The sequence below is a fragment of the Cariama cristata genome, unplaced genomic scaffold, assembly GCF_000690535.1.
Source record: "Cariama cristata isolate BGI_N322 unplaced genomic scaffold, ASM69053v1 scaffold19494, whole genome shotgun sequence".
Lineage (NCBI taxonomy): Eukaryota > Metazoa > Chordata > Aves > Cariamiformes > Cariamidae > Cariama > Cariama cristata.
In genome coordinates, this window is record NW_009611458.1 from 1 (window position 1) to 17144 (window position 17144).

At 45.0% G+C, this 17144-nt stretch overlaps 1 protein-coding gene across 1 annotated transcript; it reads left to right on the forward strand.

Annotated features, from left to right (window-relative positions):
* Positions 1–6970: 6970 nt before the first annotated feature.
* Positions 6971–12328, forward strand: NUDT13 (nudix (nucleoside diphosphate linked moiety X)-type motif 13). Its single transcript, XM_009698275.1, has 8 exons — positions 6971–7076; positions 8025–8164; positions 8810–8917; positions 9303–9409; positions 10321–10446; positions 10680–10791; positions 11412–11560; positions 12128–12328. The coding sequence occupies exons 1-8, from the start codon at positions 6994–6996 to the stop codon at positions 12326–12328; spliced, it is 1026 nt and encodes a 341-aa protein (XP_009696577.1). The 5' UTR covers positions 6971–6993.
* Positions 12329–17144: the final 4816 nt, after the last annotated feature.

Sequence of the window (17144 nt, forward strand, 5' to 3'; positions counted from 1 at the left end):
GCGGGGTCCTGCCGCCGCCTTCAGCAAAGACAGGCCCAAAATGATTGTTTGGGTTTTTGTTTTTTTTTTTAATCACGTAGGCGGAAAGAAATTAGTTGAAAATGGGAACCTCCACCGGGACAATAAAAACCTGTGAGAAGTCTTACAGCAAAAGCAGCATACGTTCTGTTCCATCATCCGCATCCTTGCCAGTAGCCAAAACGGCCACTAGCCTCCTCCTGCAAAGCCCAGCTGAAGGTGTTTCCAGGCTGATGGTACCTTCATCAAGTGCCCTTTGTGAAGCAGCCTCCCCTCCCTCCAGATCTTCCCTCTGGTCAGGGCTGATGACCAAGCCACCCTGCAAGGCGATGCCAAAAGCGGGATCGGAAGCGGCATCACAAAGCACACGGCCTCTTGCCCCTCTCGCCCCTCTCCAGCGCACAAGAGCTCTCGGCTGTCACAGAAAGACCGCTTGGATGTGTCTTGCCGCGACAGATCTATGCTGACTGAGCTTCCTTTTCTAGGAGTTCATAAATAAACTAGTTATTTGTTCCAGCAATTTAGTTAGAACCAGGGACATTCATAAGCAATTTTTTTCTTTCTTTCTTTTTAGATGTGAGCTTCAAATAAAGAATCATCTCCTTGCCAGCCTGTGATGTTCCTTCCTTTAAGACAGATGGTTTTGGCCACTGCTGGCTAGAAAGCCTTCACAACAACAATTACAGAGCGCCGGCAAAGACGTATCAGGGGTCAAAATCCCCTTCTAACACACATTCTTTAGCAGGGTTACTTTCAATTGGCTTAAAACCACCTCATTCATAAGAGGTAACTGGAGGTTGCAGCACGATCCACAACTGAGACTTGTTCCATACACCTGAACTGTTACCTCAACTTCAACTCCCTCAGCAATGTCTTTTGAAGAGCAAACTTCACAACATCGGGCGTTATGCCCCGTTTTGGGGAAGACTCTGAGAGATGACGTATCTCATATGAGAAGCAAACAACAACATTAAGTGAATTTAGTAATTTCTTGTCCAGATGTGGACACAGATGCATCCACACAGCCAACTACATCGCCAACACTGCGAGTGCTGCTGCGCCAGCGCAGGAAGGAGGCCAGTTTTTAGTGGGACTATCTGTCAAAAAATAAACCTTCCTTTCCTCTCGTTTTGGTCATCTTCCAACAGAAATACAACTAGCAGGAAACACTGGAATGATATCCAAGCTTCTAGCTGAGGCATCGAGTTAAAGCCCTGTTATCCAAAGAGTCCATAATATCTAGCCAGAGATTTAACAGCAGCTTCTAGAGATTTGGCAAAACCTCACACACTGTAGAGGCATTCAGTTTCTTTCTAGTGAGATTCACTGCTTTCTCATCATCTTTTGCACTAGTCAGATATTTTTAGAAAGCAAGGCAGACAGTGGAGAACAACAACAACAAGTTTATGAGCATGTTCAGTAGCGGGCTCGCTCAGTCAGCATGGGGCTGAAGGCAAAGAAATTTCTGCTAAAAGGAGCCCAGGATTTTTGGCATCTACCAAGCAGTCAAATCAAGAGTTGTTTCCAATAGCCATGGCATCATCTTGCTCCATGAATCTGTTTCTGCCCCTTATCGGTGCTTTCTGCCAGTTAGGTAGAGAGTACTTACTCACTTTCTCCTGCCTTCCTCAACTCCGGCATGGTCACTGACGTTCCAGTTGCATTAAAAGACTGTAAACTGCTCTATGCTGGACTTGCACATTATCACCCGCTGTCAAATGCTGATGGGGTTGGGCAGCTTCAAGCAGGCGTTAGCGGAGCAATTTTTTATGTCTGCACCTTGTTAAGAAGCACGTTGCTATCTGTAAGAACAAGCGCAACAGGAATGCTTCTTGAGAGAGAACCGCAGCAGCGGCTTTTGGACTTTCTTCAGGATTTGCAGAGCCCTGTGTGTTTTCCAGCAGAAACCCTGACTCCTTTGTAGCAAGCACAAGCCTAACAACATGTTTTCTTTTTCTGAGCAACCCTGGTGTAGCACTCCATAGACCCTAAGCTGAAGGACAGTAAAAGAAAGGTCCATCTAAAACAAGAATGAAGCACAAGAGGCCTCATAAGAGCACAATTGTAGTGGCTCACACCAAACCTTCGGTTAGCCCATGCTGCCTAGAGTACTGTCCCAGCCTCCAAACGCTTTTAACTTGGGGATTTCCTCAGCCTGATGCGGTCTGACTGTTCAGCAACCCTCGATGGAGTTCTCTGTTAAGCATTACTCCTTTCTTGAGCTACAACTGCTTCTCATCCACAACATCCTTTACCTAGCAGTTTCACCATCCCTTAGCCAGAGCATGGAAAACCACTTCCGTTTATTCGCTGGGAACGTGGCTCCAGCTGGTTAGATTTGATTAACCAGGTTCCCGCATGGGACGGGACAGCAAACAGTTGGTACCTATCCCTTAGACAGGCTGAAGCGTCAGAGCCTACCTAGTTCCTTGCAGTGGCCGTACTCCAAGTCTTTGATCACGCTTGTTGTCCTCTTTGAACCTTTTCCAGTTCTTCAGATTCCTTTTGGAGATGACAGGCTGTGACCCGCATGCAGTGTTTTAAGCCATAGGTGAGTCATCTTTATATCATACCAAGTTAGCTCACAGCACTGCTTAGCTTTTTAAAGTGTATTAATAACTTATGTTTGCCCTTCGTAAAGAGATGAAACCTCATCTTGTTTCACACATGTTCATCAAACGGTGCTAGTCTGCTCCCAAAATGAAGTCATTACCTGCGGTCAAGAGGCTGGATCCTACCATCCGTTCCTTTGTGCAGTGCAGCAAATCAGAGCCAGGGTTTGAGGATCTTCCCTAACCAAGAGCAGCAGGGAGGGGAAAAGACAGAAAACACACATGCTACCCCAATAAGCTGAAATGAGCAAATCCTACTAAAATGTCATTTGGATGTTAAAGTGTCTCCTCTACACCCGTGCAAGTGTTAGGAGCACAGAATGTGATCATCAGTTTCAAAATAGACAGTTCCTTTCTTTTGAGGTCCCCACCCTGAATATGAGAAACTGCGGGAGTCCCTCAAAGACATAATGTACACTACAAGGCTAACTTTAGAGAAAAAACAGATTTGGTCAGTTTGCATCTAAAAATCTATTGATAGAGGGAAAGACTACTCATTAACTTCCTCTTTAAAGAAGTGGTTTGCCTTTCTTTGGGCTCTTCCTAAAAAAAGAAATTTTTTTTTTTTTTACCAAGAGATTTCTTGTGGCTTGACCATAAGCTTCCAGTGTGAGTTTGCTAGCTTTATGTATTTAAAGCAATTAAGAGTTGTTTTGCAAGGGCCAGCTGTTAGCAATTCTAATGCTTGTTTCTGCTTATTGGGGGCAGCTGGAAAGATAAAAAACAGAATAGCAAGAAAAAGCAAGATTACTAGTATAACAATTAGTAGCCCAGAATGACATCTTTCAGCCACTTCTTTAGCTTGAAAAAATCTTTTACCATCTGCTAATACCAATCTGAGTACTTTACAAATCCAGATTTAAAACACAGGACCAAAGATTTGCTTATTTTGCAATCTTGTCCATGTAAGAACTCACAAGTATTTGTTGCCACTGCTTGTGTCCTCCTTGCCTGCTCCTTTCGTTTGCTCTTCTTGCATCAGGAGAGTCTCAGGGGTTCGCCTCCTCTCATGGCTTGCCAAAGCCCAAATTAGTAAGCTACAGGCAGCTGTCAGAGCTGTATTTGTACGGCCAGGCCTTCGCTCACAGGATCGCTTCTAGCACGGAGTACGGTATCTGCAGAGGACTAATACACACGGTTTATAGATGCAATTCATACAACTCAAGAGCCCGGCTCAGAAACACTTATAAAGAAGCAATTCAGTGCCAAAGTGACAACTGATACTTGTGCTCCTTAAATTAAATAATTACGTGATTAAATGACGAGAAAGCCTCCGTTATTTTTGAAATCCTCTCCCCTGCTTATGTGCTGCAGAATTATTTAATAGGGCAATGCGCAATCACACGCAGGTATATGGACCCTTGGAGAAGGCACAAGGATTCTCTGATAGACTGCGTGGCTTCCCACCGATCAGATCAGTCACAGAAGTGACTCTAATCTCATTTTCTCTGCATATCTTTGTGCAGCACAGAGGCCAGGTATACACAAGTGGGCTAATCTGTGGGTTTTTTCAGCTGCATATAGCAATGCGAGGCTACAGCACTGCACTGCCTTCAAAGAAGTCTTTTAACGCTGCAGCATAGTGCTCTGGCTTTTAATCCTTCGTGTGGCTAGGGGTGCACTTACCAAATGACTGATTCCTTTGGGCTGAAGAAGGTTGAGAGGCTGTCCCAAGACTGGAGGTCCAAAGTATCTCCCCCAACTGCTTCCCCCTAAAACCTCTAAATCTTCTTGCAAGATCCATTTCTGAGGGCAGTTAGGGTCAATAAATCTGTTAGTTTGTTTTAACAGCAGGGTGGATACTTCCCTTAGAGATTATATTTCAATCCTTTATCTTATTAAGGGAAGATGTGTTTTGTCCATTAATCCAATTAGCCCAGTGGGTTAATAAAATTGGGCTTGCTCTATTCCAGGAAGTACACAAATAGCAGTCAAGCATAATTAAACCTAAATTTGCAAGTAACGCTGGTAACAAGAGTGTTACTTCCCTGCATATTCTATTTATTATTTTTACAAGCCATGCTCTCAAATTTCGTGACGTGAATCCTCCATTAGAATGTCTCAATTCACGACCAAAAAGCAAAAGGCTACCCTGAAAACATTCACTTTCGTATGTTTATAAAATTCTCTTTGTGCTAAATATAGGCAGGTAGGTTCCAGCCCAGAATAATGTTTTCAGTACTTGAGAGGAATCTGTTTGTTCAGTTATAAAGGCATGAAAATAATTTGTCATTATTCTGACATCTGTCTTGGCAAAGCACGCTTTCTAATCAGAGCTATTCACTTACAAATTCAGGGGCCGGTTTGAGTGCTTGAACACTGAACAGCTCCGTCCTTTAGATATATACAGCTCTTGGCATGTTCTGCTGTTTGAGGACATGCGGTCCTTAACTTTAAACAATGCTGTTATGTTACTGATACAAAAAAAGGGAGAAGCTTGGAAGGAAAAAAAAAAAAAAGAGGAAAGAAAAAGAAACGAACAGGAACAAACTCCTCTGCTAAGAAGAGCTCAAATTAGTGCAGTAGCATTGTTCTCGTAATAACTTCTGTTTGGCAAAACACAGCATGTGGGTTTCTGATAGAATGAAGCAGGTGTGGGGGGAAGGACAAAAAAAAGAGAGCGTTTACTCTCAGGCAGGCTTACTAACTCGAGAAGTTAATCAAAATCCCGAGGAGAGCGTCAGCCATCTAGCTTTGCCAAGGGCTAGCGAGCAGCCTGTGCAGAACTACATTTCCCAGTGCTCCCAGTGCAGGAAGAGCGACTCAGCCCCAGTAAGGCGGCTGCCCTGCTGTTTGCTGTAGGAGCAGTGCTTCGGAGGTCGAGGTGGGACCCTGGGAGCTGCCCCCTCTTGCTGGGGACAGCTCTGCTTCTGCACGGAGCGCAGTGAGTGGGGGAGACGTCTGGGGAACGGCGGGTGTGGGTCCACCTCCCGCCGGCTGTACAGCGTGGGGAGATTTACAGGCAAGACAGGGCAGTTTGGGCTGGCCTACCGAGATCGAGTTTTTACTCTCTCCACCTCTGAGTTTTCAATGGTCCTAACCAAAACCTGGCATTGTGGTTCCTAGGAAGGAAGGGGTTAAACGCTTGCAGACATTGCATTTCTTCATTCCAGGTACAAGCTATTCCTCTTGTCCCCAGCCGGGTCACATTCTGCTGCTCGTTCCAGAGCAAAGTGCAGAACTCCTCGATGCAGTGCTGGCGGCTGCGCTGGGGATTTTCACACACCAGGCTATACGAGACGTGGGGGCGGAGAAGTGACGGACATGTAATCCTCGCACCGCTAAGTTGTTTCAGACACGGTGTATGCGACAGTCACCATCCTCCTCACAGCGTGCTGAGTTCCCGCTGCTGCGGCCAAAGAGCCGAGCAGCGATGACGATGCTCTCCCTGGCAGGCTTGGCTCCCCTCTCTCCCCAGGGATCATCCCGGTGAAGACCACCCTCAGCTGAGACAGTGGGAAAGAGGGATCCAGGGCAGAGATGTCAGAAGCCGCAAGGCAAAGCCTCCACGTACAGACAAGAGCCTCTGCTCAGGCTCGGGAGCCATCACTGACCTTCACTGAAAGGAAGGACTCTCAGACTCTTCTTTGGCACTGCTTGTGTGTCTGTAAATCGAAGCAAACGTAACTTCCTCCTTCAAGGGCTTCGAGTTCTATGGTTGAAAAGTGAAATATTCAAAATAGTCATTAAGGGTTATGAATCATAGTTCCTTTTTGTTTCAGATGAATGCTAGAGGTGGTAGCGTTTCTGGCTATTTTCTGACATCCTGAAGCTGAGCTGAAAATGTGGTAGGATCCCTTGGCACAAAAAACCTTCGTAGCTGGAGATGATCCAATTCAGCTGCAACTGCCGCCTCTCATCTAATTCGGGGAATTCTCTTCCGCAGCTGATATTTTGTCTTTCATTCTCTTCTGGCATCAGGGCCTTTCCCACAGCCCTACTGTGTGCTGCAATAGGACGTTCCGTTGGATCGAGGCCATTACAACTGTGTAGGAAACAAACAGGAGCAGCCACCGTCACTGCTCTTTTCCCCAGGGATACAGGAGTTTAGGACAGGAACGTTTAATCTAGTCTTACAGCAATTTTGCAAGACCTGCGCACACTCACAAATGGAAACGAACTGAGGTATCTTTAGATAGTCTTAAAAATTGCCTGAAACTGGGTTTGATGTGTGACTAGAGACTAAGACCAAAGTGATAATTTTAGAAAGCAGATGCCAGGATTCTGCAGGCTCTGCGAGAGGGAGATTTCTGGTAGCAATGGGTTATTGCATCTTTTAAATCAAACTTAACTTTGTAGGGCTGCTGCATTATATTCTATGCTTCTCTTTTCAGGCAGAGACAGCTATCTGCAGGTGTTGGTTATGGCTGCGATTTATCAAGCAGTGTATAGAAGAGCTTCCTCTCTCGTCTGCAGGTTATACTCTACCTATGTTCGAAAAATGAGGTAAGTTCTCATCCGATTCTTGTGTACAGTGGGAAGACCGGAGCTTGGCACTCTTGTGTCCGCTGTCACCAGCAGCCCTACCTACACCTAACCTGGGGGTTAACCTTTTAACAGTTCAGCAATAACATAGTAATGCCATGTGAGCTCTGTAAATGGTGACAGTCAACATCCCTCCACTCCCTTCACTACTGATAAGAACTGGTTCTCTCAGGCTGAAGCTCTGTTAATGAACGCCTACGCTTGCTGTCCTAGCTAAAGATCTCTTAAAATACGAGGCAGACTTGAAGTGATGCTGCTCACCTTGTTTTAAATACTACTTCAAACAGTCTGAAAGAAGCACATCCTGACACCCTTTTTCCAGCGATTGCTTGTCCTAACTCAGGCCCTGGCCAGCTGGGCCCTAAGACTTCAGCTTGGTCTTTACCCTTCACATCGGTGTGACAGGTAGAACGTACCCTGCAGTAACGCATGGAGCCTGACGGGAAGCGTATTCAACAACTGAAGTGCTCACTAGCCTTGCCAAACAGGACTTGGAGCCGTTGAGATTGTGGGGGGATAAAAGGGAAGACTGAGGTTTCCTGCACACAAATGATCATGTCTATATCTATATAGATATATCTATATGTAAATAGATATATATCTATAATCCAGACCTCTTGGATTAAGAGATGGGTTTACTAATCTTCTCGGATGTCCAAGACTTGAGGCTACTTACGTGGTAGTAAGAATTGCAGTATCTTCTGCCTCACAGCACCTTCGCTAGAGGGTACAGCCCACCAAAGAGGAGACTCAGCTGTCGAAAACTCTAGAAGCATGTGGAATACATAAAATCTGTACTGCCTGTTTGGTCCCCCTGCTCCGTGCAAAATAAACGCGTCCAAATAAGCGTAACACAGGTAATGCCAACATGATCTTGAATTCATTTTCCCAATTCTTTTCTCACTGCAGATACTTAAATGAGCTAAAGGAAGATGATAGCCTTTGTAGACAAGCCCAGACCTCAGGAACTTTCTACCTCTTTCACAATCTCTCCCCCTTCCTGCAGAATGTTGGGAAGAAATATTTGGTACCACAGCTCAGTGCAGCAGGTAAGCAGGCGTCTGGAAAGAAACACCTCCTGGATCACACAGCGGAAATGATACAGACTGATTTGCAATAAACAAGCCCTTACATAGGGCTTGAAAAGCTATCATATAGCAGGAACATCCCACTGTATGCAGCACGCTATTTGCCAATAACCAAAGGCTATTTAGAGTTAAAACCTTGGCATGCAGACACAAGCTCATGCTCTTCACACACGTACGGTATCAACATATACCTGATCGGTTTTGAGATGATCAGTTTTAAACATTTGGGACCGTGCCTTCTGAAGAGAAAGGGCTGGCAGAGCGACCAGCAAGGTCTAACTGACAATGGTTATTTGGTGTAACGCCGGAAGTTTTCTTTGAGAAAGGTATTGGCTGGTGTAGGACAGAAACGGAATGGACAGCTGCTCCCCAGGCATTACAACATTTGCATCTTTAGCTTGACATGGTCAAAACTTCCAACAGCTAGGCGGAAAGCCAGACTTTTGGTCTCCATCTGGGTGGGACCACTTGTCTGGTCCCCTCTCTCACATGAGCACCGTGCCTTGAGCCAAGATTGCGTGTGCCTTGAAGACCCAGAGAGAGCATCACGGTTGTATGAATTTGCTTTCATCACAACTTTTTCTTCCCCTTTCCCCTGCTGTTTAGAGATGAAAAGGATCCTGGAGAAATTCAAAGAGACTGAACAGTGGATAGAGAAGTCGGTGCTGATCGGTTGTTCAGACGAGCACGTGCCACACTTTGCCCTGGATTTAGGTTGGGATGACTCCTCTTCCATCTGTGTCAGCATCACGTTTGATGCACTGAGATGGTGATGATGCTGCCTAGGCCGCATCCCTGGTCCTTGCTGGGTGAACATTTACCGCCAAAGAGGACTCGGTTGAGTCTCCGTAGGAGCTGTTGTGAGTGTGGCAGGTCAGAGCCACAGAACTGCACTGCTGTTCCTGTGCATGTCTCAGTAAAGGTGGGCTGTTGGCAGGTCACTTAATGTTTGGGAATGTTACCACTGATGTGATGTCACTTCCATGGGAACTTCCAGAAATTGTATACCGGAACAATGAAGGGCGTAAAGTTAGGATAATGACTGCAATTTATGACATCAAAGACTTTTTGTTGTTGGTTTTTTTTTTTTTTTAAACAGGAGCCTTGGAGAAATCAGTCATTGAGTCTGAACTCAAGGGATCGTTTACTGACTTACGAAAGGCTCTCTTTGTAGTGGATGGGAAGGATTCTCCTTTGCTGGCTTCGGTATTGTATAGGATTTTTTACTTTAAGAAGCTGTGATTTCTAACATCAACCCTTCTCCTTGTCTCCCATATTGTTTTATGATTTAATATGTATTGTGGAAGTACCTACTGTGCACTTTCAGTGACCTAGGTACAAGCATACTGTAAATTACAGCAGTGTTCCTAAATTTGCAATCCCAAAAGCAAGCTGCAACGGAAAGAGAAACAGACAAGGGGCTTAAAAATTACCGCAGTCATTAGCCATTTAGCATCAACGTGCTGTATGTCCAGTGTGAAGCATAGTGATCTTAGCAATAGTCACAGCAATCCCAGCTTGTCCTCAGCTTAACAACCATAACACACTAGTTTTCTATAGTCTTCTAGGCAAACTGAATTTCACAAATGAACTTACAGATCTTCTCCCGGAGCTGCTCTTTTAAAACTACTCACTTATAAGCTGTTACTCTGCAGATGCCCTATGTTTGGAAGCCATAAGAAAAGACCTGTGTGAAAATCAGCTGTCCTGACCCACAAGTAGAAATAGCTCGTGTTTCTTTTCCTGCTCTGTAATGTTTGTGGTGCTTGGGCTATTTTTCAAGAAGATATTCAGGGCTGGAGACTCCTTAGAATAGTTCTGTTCCCATTACTACTCTCATTACATCCCAATAATGAACAACTCTTCCCCACCTCCCTTGAACATGCTCAAATTTGGATGCTAAAGCAAGAAGCATGAAACATCAGTTGGAGAATCTGCCATTTTTCAAAGCAGTGCCCGTGCTTCATTTACCTTTCTGAGGCTTCCAAACATAATGAGAATTTATCCCTATGACTGCTGTGGAGAAGACAGCAAAGTATTATTCAGGGAGACTGCTCTGAATCATCTCTTTGCCCCAGCTATAAATAAGATTTGTGTTCCTCTCTTGGTGTTTGCAGGCCCAGTCGCTTCTCCGGTGGCACGATTCCCACCAGTACTGTAGCAAAACTGGGCAGCCCACTCAGAAAAACGTAGCTGGAAGCAAGCGTGTCTGCCATGCCAGCGGAATAATTTACTATCCGCAGGTGAGCGCCTGAACAGCAAAGGTAAGCAAGGCAGGGCCTCTGTGGTGACAAGCCAGTGCTGCTGGCTCGCCTGGAGGGGAACCTGTAAAAGGCAGCAGGAGTGCTTTGCCTGTAGCTGGGTACTTTTTCTTTAGTGTTCATCTAGTGACCCTCAACCGGCTAGAAAAAAACAACAATTTGCACTTACTGGTTTGGTTTGAACTTCTTGCTTTGCTTTTTGATGCATTTGCTAGATGTCTCCAGTGGTTATCACCCTAGTGTCTGATGGGAGCCGGTGCCTCCTCGCACGACAGCCCTCATTTCCCCAGGGGATGTACACAGCTCTCTCAGGCTTCTGTGACATGGGTAAGGTGGTCTCTGATCACGGCAGTGGTGGAGGCGCAGAACGGGGGGACATCAGCCAAACGCCTGTTTGCAGAGAAGGATGGACACATAGGTGATATGAGGGAAAAACATACTGGATCTAAATAGATTGGTGTTCCCATTCAGACAGAATTCAAAATAGCTGTACGTACCTGAAGGGAATGGGAATTATGGGTGTATATCGGTTGCTCTAGTCCCTGATGGTAAATACAAGTATAAGACTCCCCAGGTGAGAACCCCAGATACTTTTTTAGTCCATTTTCTATCTAGTGCAGTCTAGCCCAGAGCAAAAACTACAGACCTCTAGTTACAGGAGGGAAAATGGCTTAACAAGGGAAATGGTGAAGAGAGGCAGCATTGTTCTGTCCACCAGCTGTATAGAGACAAAGCCAAAAATGTCTCTGATGCCTCTGTTTAGTGGAGGCAAGCATTGTTGATGAATTTAATTGAGCATCCTGCTGACAAGTGTTTCTATGTCAGCACAGTTGGAGCTCCTGCATGCGTGTGAGCAGTCAGGGCTGGAACACCTCAGAAATGAGCGTGCCTACATGGTTTGCTGCCCTGAGGCCAGGCTATCTTTACCTAACTTTGGTTGCTTCTAGGTGAAAACGTGGAGGAGACAGTCCGGCGAGAGGTGGCAGAAGAAGTGGGCCTGGAGGTGGAATCACTCCAGTACTCAGCTTCTCAGCATTGGCCCTTTCCCAGCAGCTGCTTAATGATAGCTTGTCACGCGTTGGTGAGAGCACAGCAGGCTGAGGTGAGCAGACTCAGGTTCCCCTGAGGCATTTCACTGCCCGCCTTACGTAGCAAAATATGTTTCAGTCCACAGACTTTAGCTTGGAGAGCATCAGACCCTCTCTAAATGCAGTTTTCCATCGGCTTTCTCTACAAGTGAAAAACAAACTTCAAAATAATCGTGTCTTCTGTTGCAAAGTGCCAGATTTTGCACAGGTCACTGCAAATGTACAGGCCCAGAGCCCAATATCCCTATATATTTTCCTCTGAACTTTGCAGAGGAGTTACTCTGTAGTATGAATATCATATTTGCCATAAAACATGCAGATCTTGCCATGTTGATTACTGTGCCGTGACGGAATAGGGCTAGCGGACTTGTGGCTTCCCTAAGGAAACCAAGACAAGAAAGCACTGGTGGATAGTAATGTCCTTTACTGTATTGGCATCAGCACTTAATTCAGCCATGGATAAAGCACTCTGGGCATTCTAGCATAGGATCTTTGTGAGTGCAAGAACAAGCAAGGTACCGCTGCCCGCATTTAAATCTGATTTAAGGAACTGGTACTCTCTGACTTCTTTCCAGATCAGTATGAACAGCCTGGAACTAGAGGAGGCCCGTTGGTTTGGCCTGGAGGAAATCGTGGAGGGTCTCAAGAGAGAGCCCAGATCTTCAAAGCGAGACGATGGTAGTTTTTTACCCTGGTTCCCTCCCAAACAGGCCATTGCTCACCAGCTGATTTGTGAGTGGGTTAAGCAGCGGACTTCCCAGCCGGCTTACGCATGACTTCATTTAGCCTGCGATTCTACCAGAACTATGAAAGCTCGATACAAAAGCTTCCGAAGTTATGGAAGGCAAAGTCTGTGTTACAGTGAGGGTAGCACCAGACTGATGGCAGTCTTTCACTCAGATACAAAGCCGTTCCTAAACTAGGCAACCTTGGACAATTCCATGTTCAGTGGATCACCTTTGAGATCCCATGACTTGCAGTAAAGGTACAATAAAATTCTTAGTTCCAAAGCATCAAACTTACTGTGACCACCTGCTGCTGTTGCCCAGCAAGCAACAGAACAGTGAGCCCTTGGCACCTATGTCCCCTTTTCCTCCATTTTATTCCATCTTGGATGGATATCAAGCGCACACTTTTTCCAGAAAAAAATAAAGGGACAGTGGCAACTTTCAGTGTTCATGTTTATATGGATCTGCAAGAACTATCAGAAAACCAGAAGAAAAGCCACTGCCTTTATGCTCTCACCTTCTTCTGTTTCCCTTCCCATTCAATCTTCCAGTTTCATATAAAACGTCCTTTTTTTTTTTTCCAAATGTTAAATGGGCTTCTAGTTTGTTGCTATACCTGAGCAACTAAAAATATCTCTAGAGGCACCATTTTCCCCACCAGTAAGACACTGTTCCTTCCACCCCAAGGAAGAGAGAACAGAGCTATCTGGTGGTAGAGAGTGGAAGAGCAAAAGCTACATATAAGCGTATTAGAAGAACCAGATAATGGAAAGGTGAGAGGAACTGCTGCAAGAAAGGACTGCACTTCCGACAGAAAAGAATCCTGATGGGCATAACGCCTCTTACCCTCTGCCAAAGTCTGTGGCTTGCCTGGAGAGCTCGTCTCATTTTACTGATGAAATGGTATCATTTCTCCAGAGGGAGAATGACCAAGAGACAGTCTGGGCAAGGAAAGCTTAGTAAAAAAGACAGATGGAAAGATGTTTGATCTGCTGCTGGTTCAGGCTGACAGTCCTTTCTGCCTACTTGGTCAGAGTTCCAATGCCAAGATTGCAAAGCCATCAGTACAGGTACTTGAAGGGGGAACAGGAATGTATCATTGACTGCCACCGTTAGGATTCCTTGCAGGTAAAAGGCCTTTTAAGCAATGGTAAAAATCTGGAGTCATGACACCTGAGCAATAAGTAAAAAAGAAGGCCGCCTCACACTGTTGAGACATGCTTTGTTTCCTCAGGTTAATTTTACTTTAGGAGGTTGGGAGGGGATTCTTTCAGGCCATGGTGGCATGTGCAAACACCTTTTCCACCCTGACTCTCAGTCAATAAAACCCACATGTCAAAGCCTGTCTTTCATGTGTGTGAAGTCGATCTGTCAGTCATCCCAGTAAGAATGTACTCTGGTAGAGCCAAGGGCATTGCTTTCTCCCCTCCAGCCCAGCCCAACACACCACAGGAGCCCCCACACCACTGAACTTAACTGCAACACTCCGGCATCTGGTTTCCTTTGAAACACGTCTCGCTGCCTCTCTTCACAGTGGTTCCTCCTGCTTTCTCTCCCATCACAGTATTTTAATTCCCCAGCATTTATCTCCTCCTCTCTCATCTCTAGAATCTGCCATTTTCGTTTTAAGCCTCACTCCTTTCTTCGCCTTCTCTGCCGCAGAAGATATTGAAGAGTTAGATACCCACCAGCAAGATATTCCCGCCTCTGATCCTCCTTCCTACTTCTCCTTAATGCCTTCCCAGCTCGCCCTTACGTAGTTCATTCATGTGCCTCGAGCTTGCTTCCGGTGTACAACATCCAGCTCGACGTACTTAGTACTTTTTAGTATCCACACATGCTCTGTTCTCCCAGTGGCAGAAAAAAACATATGAAAAAAATATATACAGAAAAAAACCCAACAAAACCGTTTCACATACTCAAAACCAAAATTGGCTGTGAGGTATCTTGCACATAAAGCAATGGAGTGAAAGAATGGCAGATGAAACTCAATGTCAAGAAATGAAAGTCATGAAGAGGAAATACATGCATATCTATACACACATATTGTTTATCTCCAAATTAACTATGACCACTTAGATCTCAGTCACTGTGAACAGCTCTCTAGAAATATGCTTTTAGTTTAAGTAGTGGTCAAAAAAGTAAATGCAATGCTAGGGCCTAGTAGGAACACAACAGTTAATGTAAAAATGTGAGAGAGAAACAATCCTTTGACATGACGTAAGTCAACATGCAGCACCTCTGTAGATAACACCAGTTCCATCTTTCAAAATTGGAGGAATGGCTGTGTGACTTCTGCAGTAATCTGAGCTTTCTGCGTTTTGGGTTTGTACATATTTGCAGTGTCTTTGTCAAACCAGCTGCAGTGTGATCAGATTCAACATCAGAGAAAATTCACCTGTGTTTGGGAAACACTGGGTTACTCTGCTTATCAAATTATGGTTTTTAAGGTCAACGTGCAGGCTATCGCTGAGCTCTGACTGAAAGAGAGCAAGTACTGACTGACACGAGCTTCTTCTGAACTGTCCCTTCTACATTGCCGATACAGACCTGTTTTGGTAGGGTGTTCTTTTGGGGTGATGTGGGCACCACAGCAGAAGGCAGGCTGGTCACCGGAGGTGCCATCATTACTGCTGCCCCCTTGCTCGATGCTGGTAGGCCAGACACCAGCCCAGGCAGAAGGTGCTAGATATCCACAGACTTCAGGGCAACTCTTCAGAGTTGCAGCCTGTCTAAAACTGACCATACCAGGCTTTTTCAGATTTCATCACTTACTGCCTGTTTTCTACAAGAAGAAAGTTAGAGGAAAAGCAAAGCTATTTTCTCATTTGTTTGCCTCTGTGACTCACTTTTAAAACACAGTTTTAAACGTCTGTGTCTTCCTTTTAATTATCAATAAGGAAAAAAAGTCTTTTCAATCTACTCACTTTTTTTTTGGCAGAGCAAGAACGACTACAAAGCTACATTCTCATCACATCTTTTGAAGAGCCTTAAACTGTTGTATAAAATCCTTAATCCATACCCTTTTGACTTAGGTATGAAACAGGAATGGTGGCCTCTGTTCCTGTCAAAAAAGCAGGAATCATTGTAGGCAATTATAGGCAATACACAGCTATGAATAGGACAGAAAAACAAGATGAGAGACACATTGTTTGCGCTTGCATTTGCCTCAGAAATCTGGCTGAAGCCTGAATAATACTCACTGCAGTCAAGACAGAACATGCTCCATAAAGGCAGGTGACCTGGAAAAAGAAACAGGCAATTCCTGCCAGATGCTTCTTCAAGACAACACAGCAGGGCTTTCCCATGTAAAAGAGATCAGGCAGGTAAAAGGGACCTAGCCACATATTTCTCTGAAAAACACATCCATTAAATGAATCCTCTTTGGGGACACTTGGCTTGTATAACTCACTAAGAGTCCGCTGCTTTCAGAGACTGCAAGGGCTTGGGACTTACAGCAAGACCTACCACTGAAAAGCAGTCAGCCTGTGGCATGAGAACCCAGTTATTTAGAAGTATTACCAGTCAGCACGATACATGGGCAGCTATAAAATAATAACATTAGTCTGTTTAATTTGAAACAGCTTTTTGGAGAGCAATGCGGGCAGGCTCAGAGTAGCATTCCAACTACCTACCAAAAGCAGCAGGGCATAAAAGTTATGTTTGTCTCCAACAGGTGCCAGCAGAGAATTAAAGTAACCGAACCACACGACACAACTTGTCTATCTCTGACTGAGGGAGCTCAGAAAAATCTTACTTGGAAATGGTGTGGATTGAGAATTCACTTGCCACATGCTCTCCCATCACCTTGGGCTGCTCTGCTGCTGCATGGCAAGGTCACGTTTTCCTACCCAGAGGGGTACTCATCCATTGGGAATGGCAGAAAGCCTGACTTCAGCATTACAGATCAAGGAGGAAGCTCTTACATCAAGAAATTCCTTCAACTGAAAGCATTCTCTCAGACACAGTGGACACGTGCTGAATCTGATGTTTAGCCTGAGACGACACGAGCACTTAACGGAACGCCCTGACAACATGACCGTGTTAAAGTCACTTTTCAGTTAATCATTGTTGAAGTAACCACGAGCAGTTCAACTCTGGCAGCTGCAAAGGACAGGTTGTCAGAACAACCTGTGATTACATAAATACAATTCCTGTGCTTCAGTCTGAAGGACTGCTGAAATGAATTTAGCACCCCTGGCCTTCAGCTCCCATTTAAAACTTGTTCACTTTTCAACTTAGCAACAGATGGCTAGCAGCTGTGTGAGGGAAAAAAATATTCCCAGATGTCATTCATGCAACAAAGCATACACCTGGGAATGACTGAGCACCACCAAAACTACTTCTGTTAAAAAAAAAAAAAAGAGGCCAGGTTGCCAATCTGGAAATGGTGCGACTTGCATTTTCTGTAAGAAGCATTAAGTGGCATTTTGTATCAGTTGCACTCACTCGGTGATATCCAGAGTCATCGTTACATGGAGAAACTGAAGTTGGCATCAGTTGTCACAAACATGAGAAAGATCTCCGGAGCAGAAACACAAAGCCTCCCCAGCACCCTCACAGGGAGAGCAGTATTGGCACAGGGACAGAAAAAGCTGATACAACATCCTTCTCCACCGGTCCCTGTGCTCAACTGTACGTAGCATCTCTTTAGGTAGTGTTCTCCACAAAACTTTGCATCTAAAGAAAATACAGCAACAGAGAGAAATAGCAGAAGTTAGGAGGCAAGGCAAGGAAGAGATTTTTCAATAGGATTTGAAGTGATTGGGGAAAAAGAGAGATACACAGTAAGGTCGTTCTAATGGCTGGAAATGCAAAGGTGGCCCTATGGAAATACTGCAAAGGGACCCAGAAGATTTACTAG

Bases quoted from the DNA above. Each gene is read 5' to 3' on its own strand.
- NUDT13 (XM_009698275.1), top strand. From the start codon at position 6,994: ATGGCTGCGATTTATCAAGCAGTGTATAGAAGAGCTTCCTCTCTCGTC. The intron at 8,165-8,809 runs GTAAGCAGGCGT...CCTGCTGTTTAG, and splicing joins ACCACAGCTCAGTGCAGCAG to AGATGAAAAGGATCCTGGAG. The intron at 11,561-12,127 runs GCTGAGGTGAGC...ACTTCTTTCCAG, and splicing joins CGTTGGTGAGAGCACAGCAG to ATCAGTATGAACAGCCTGGA.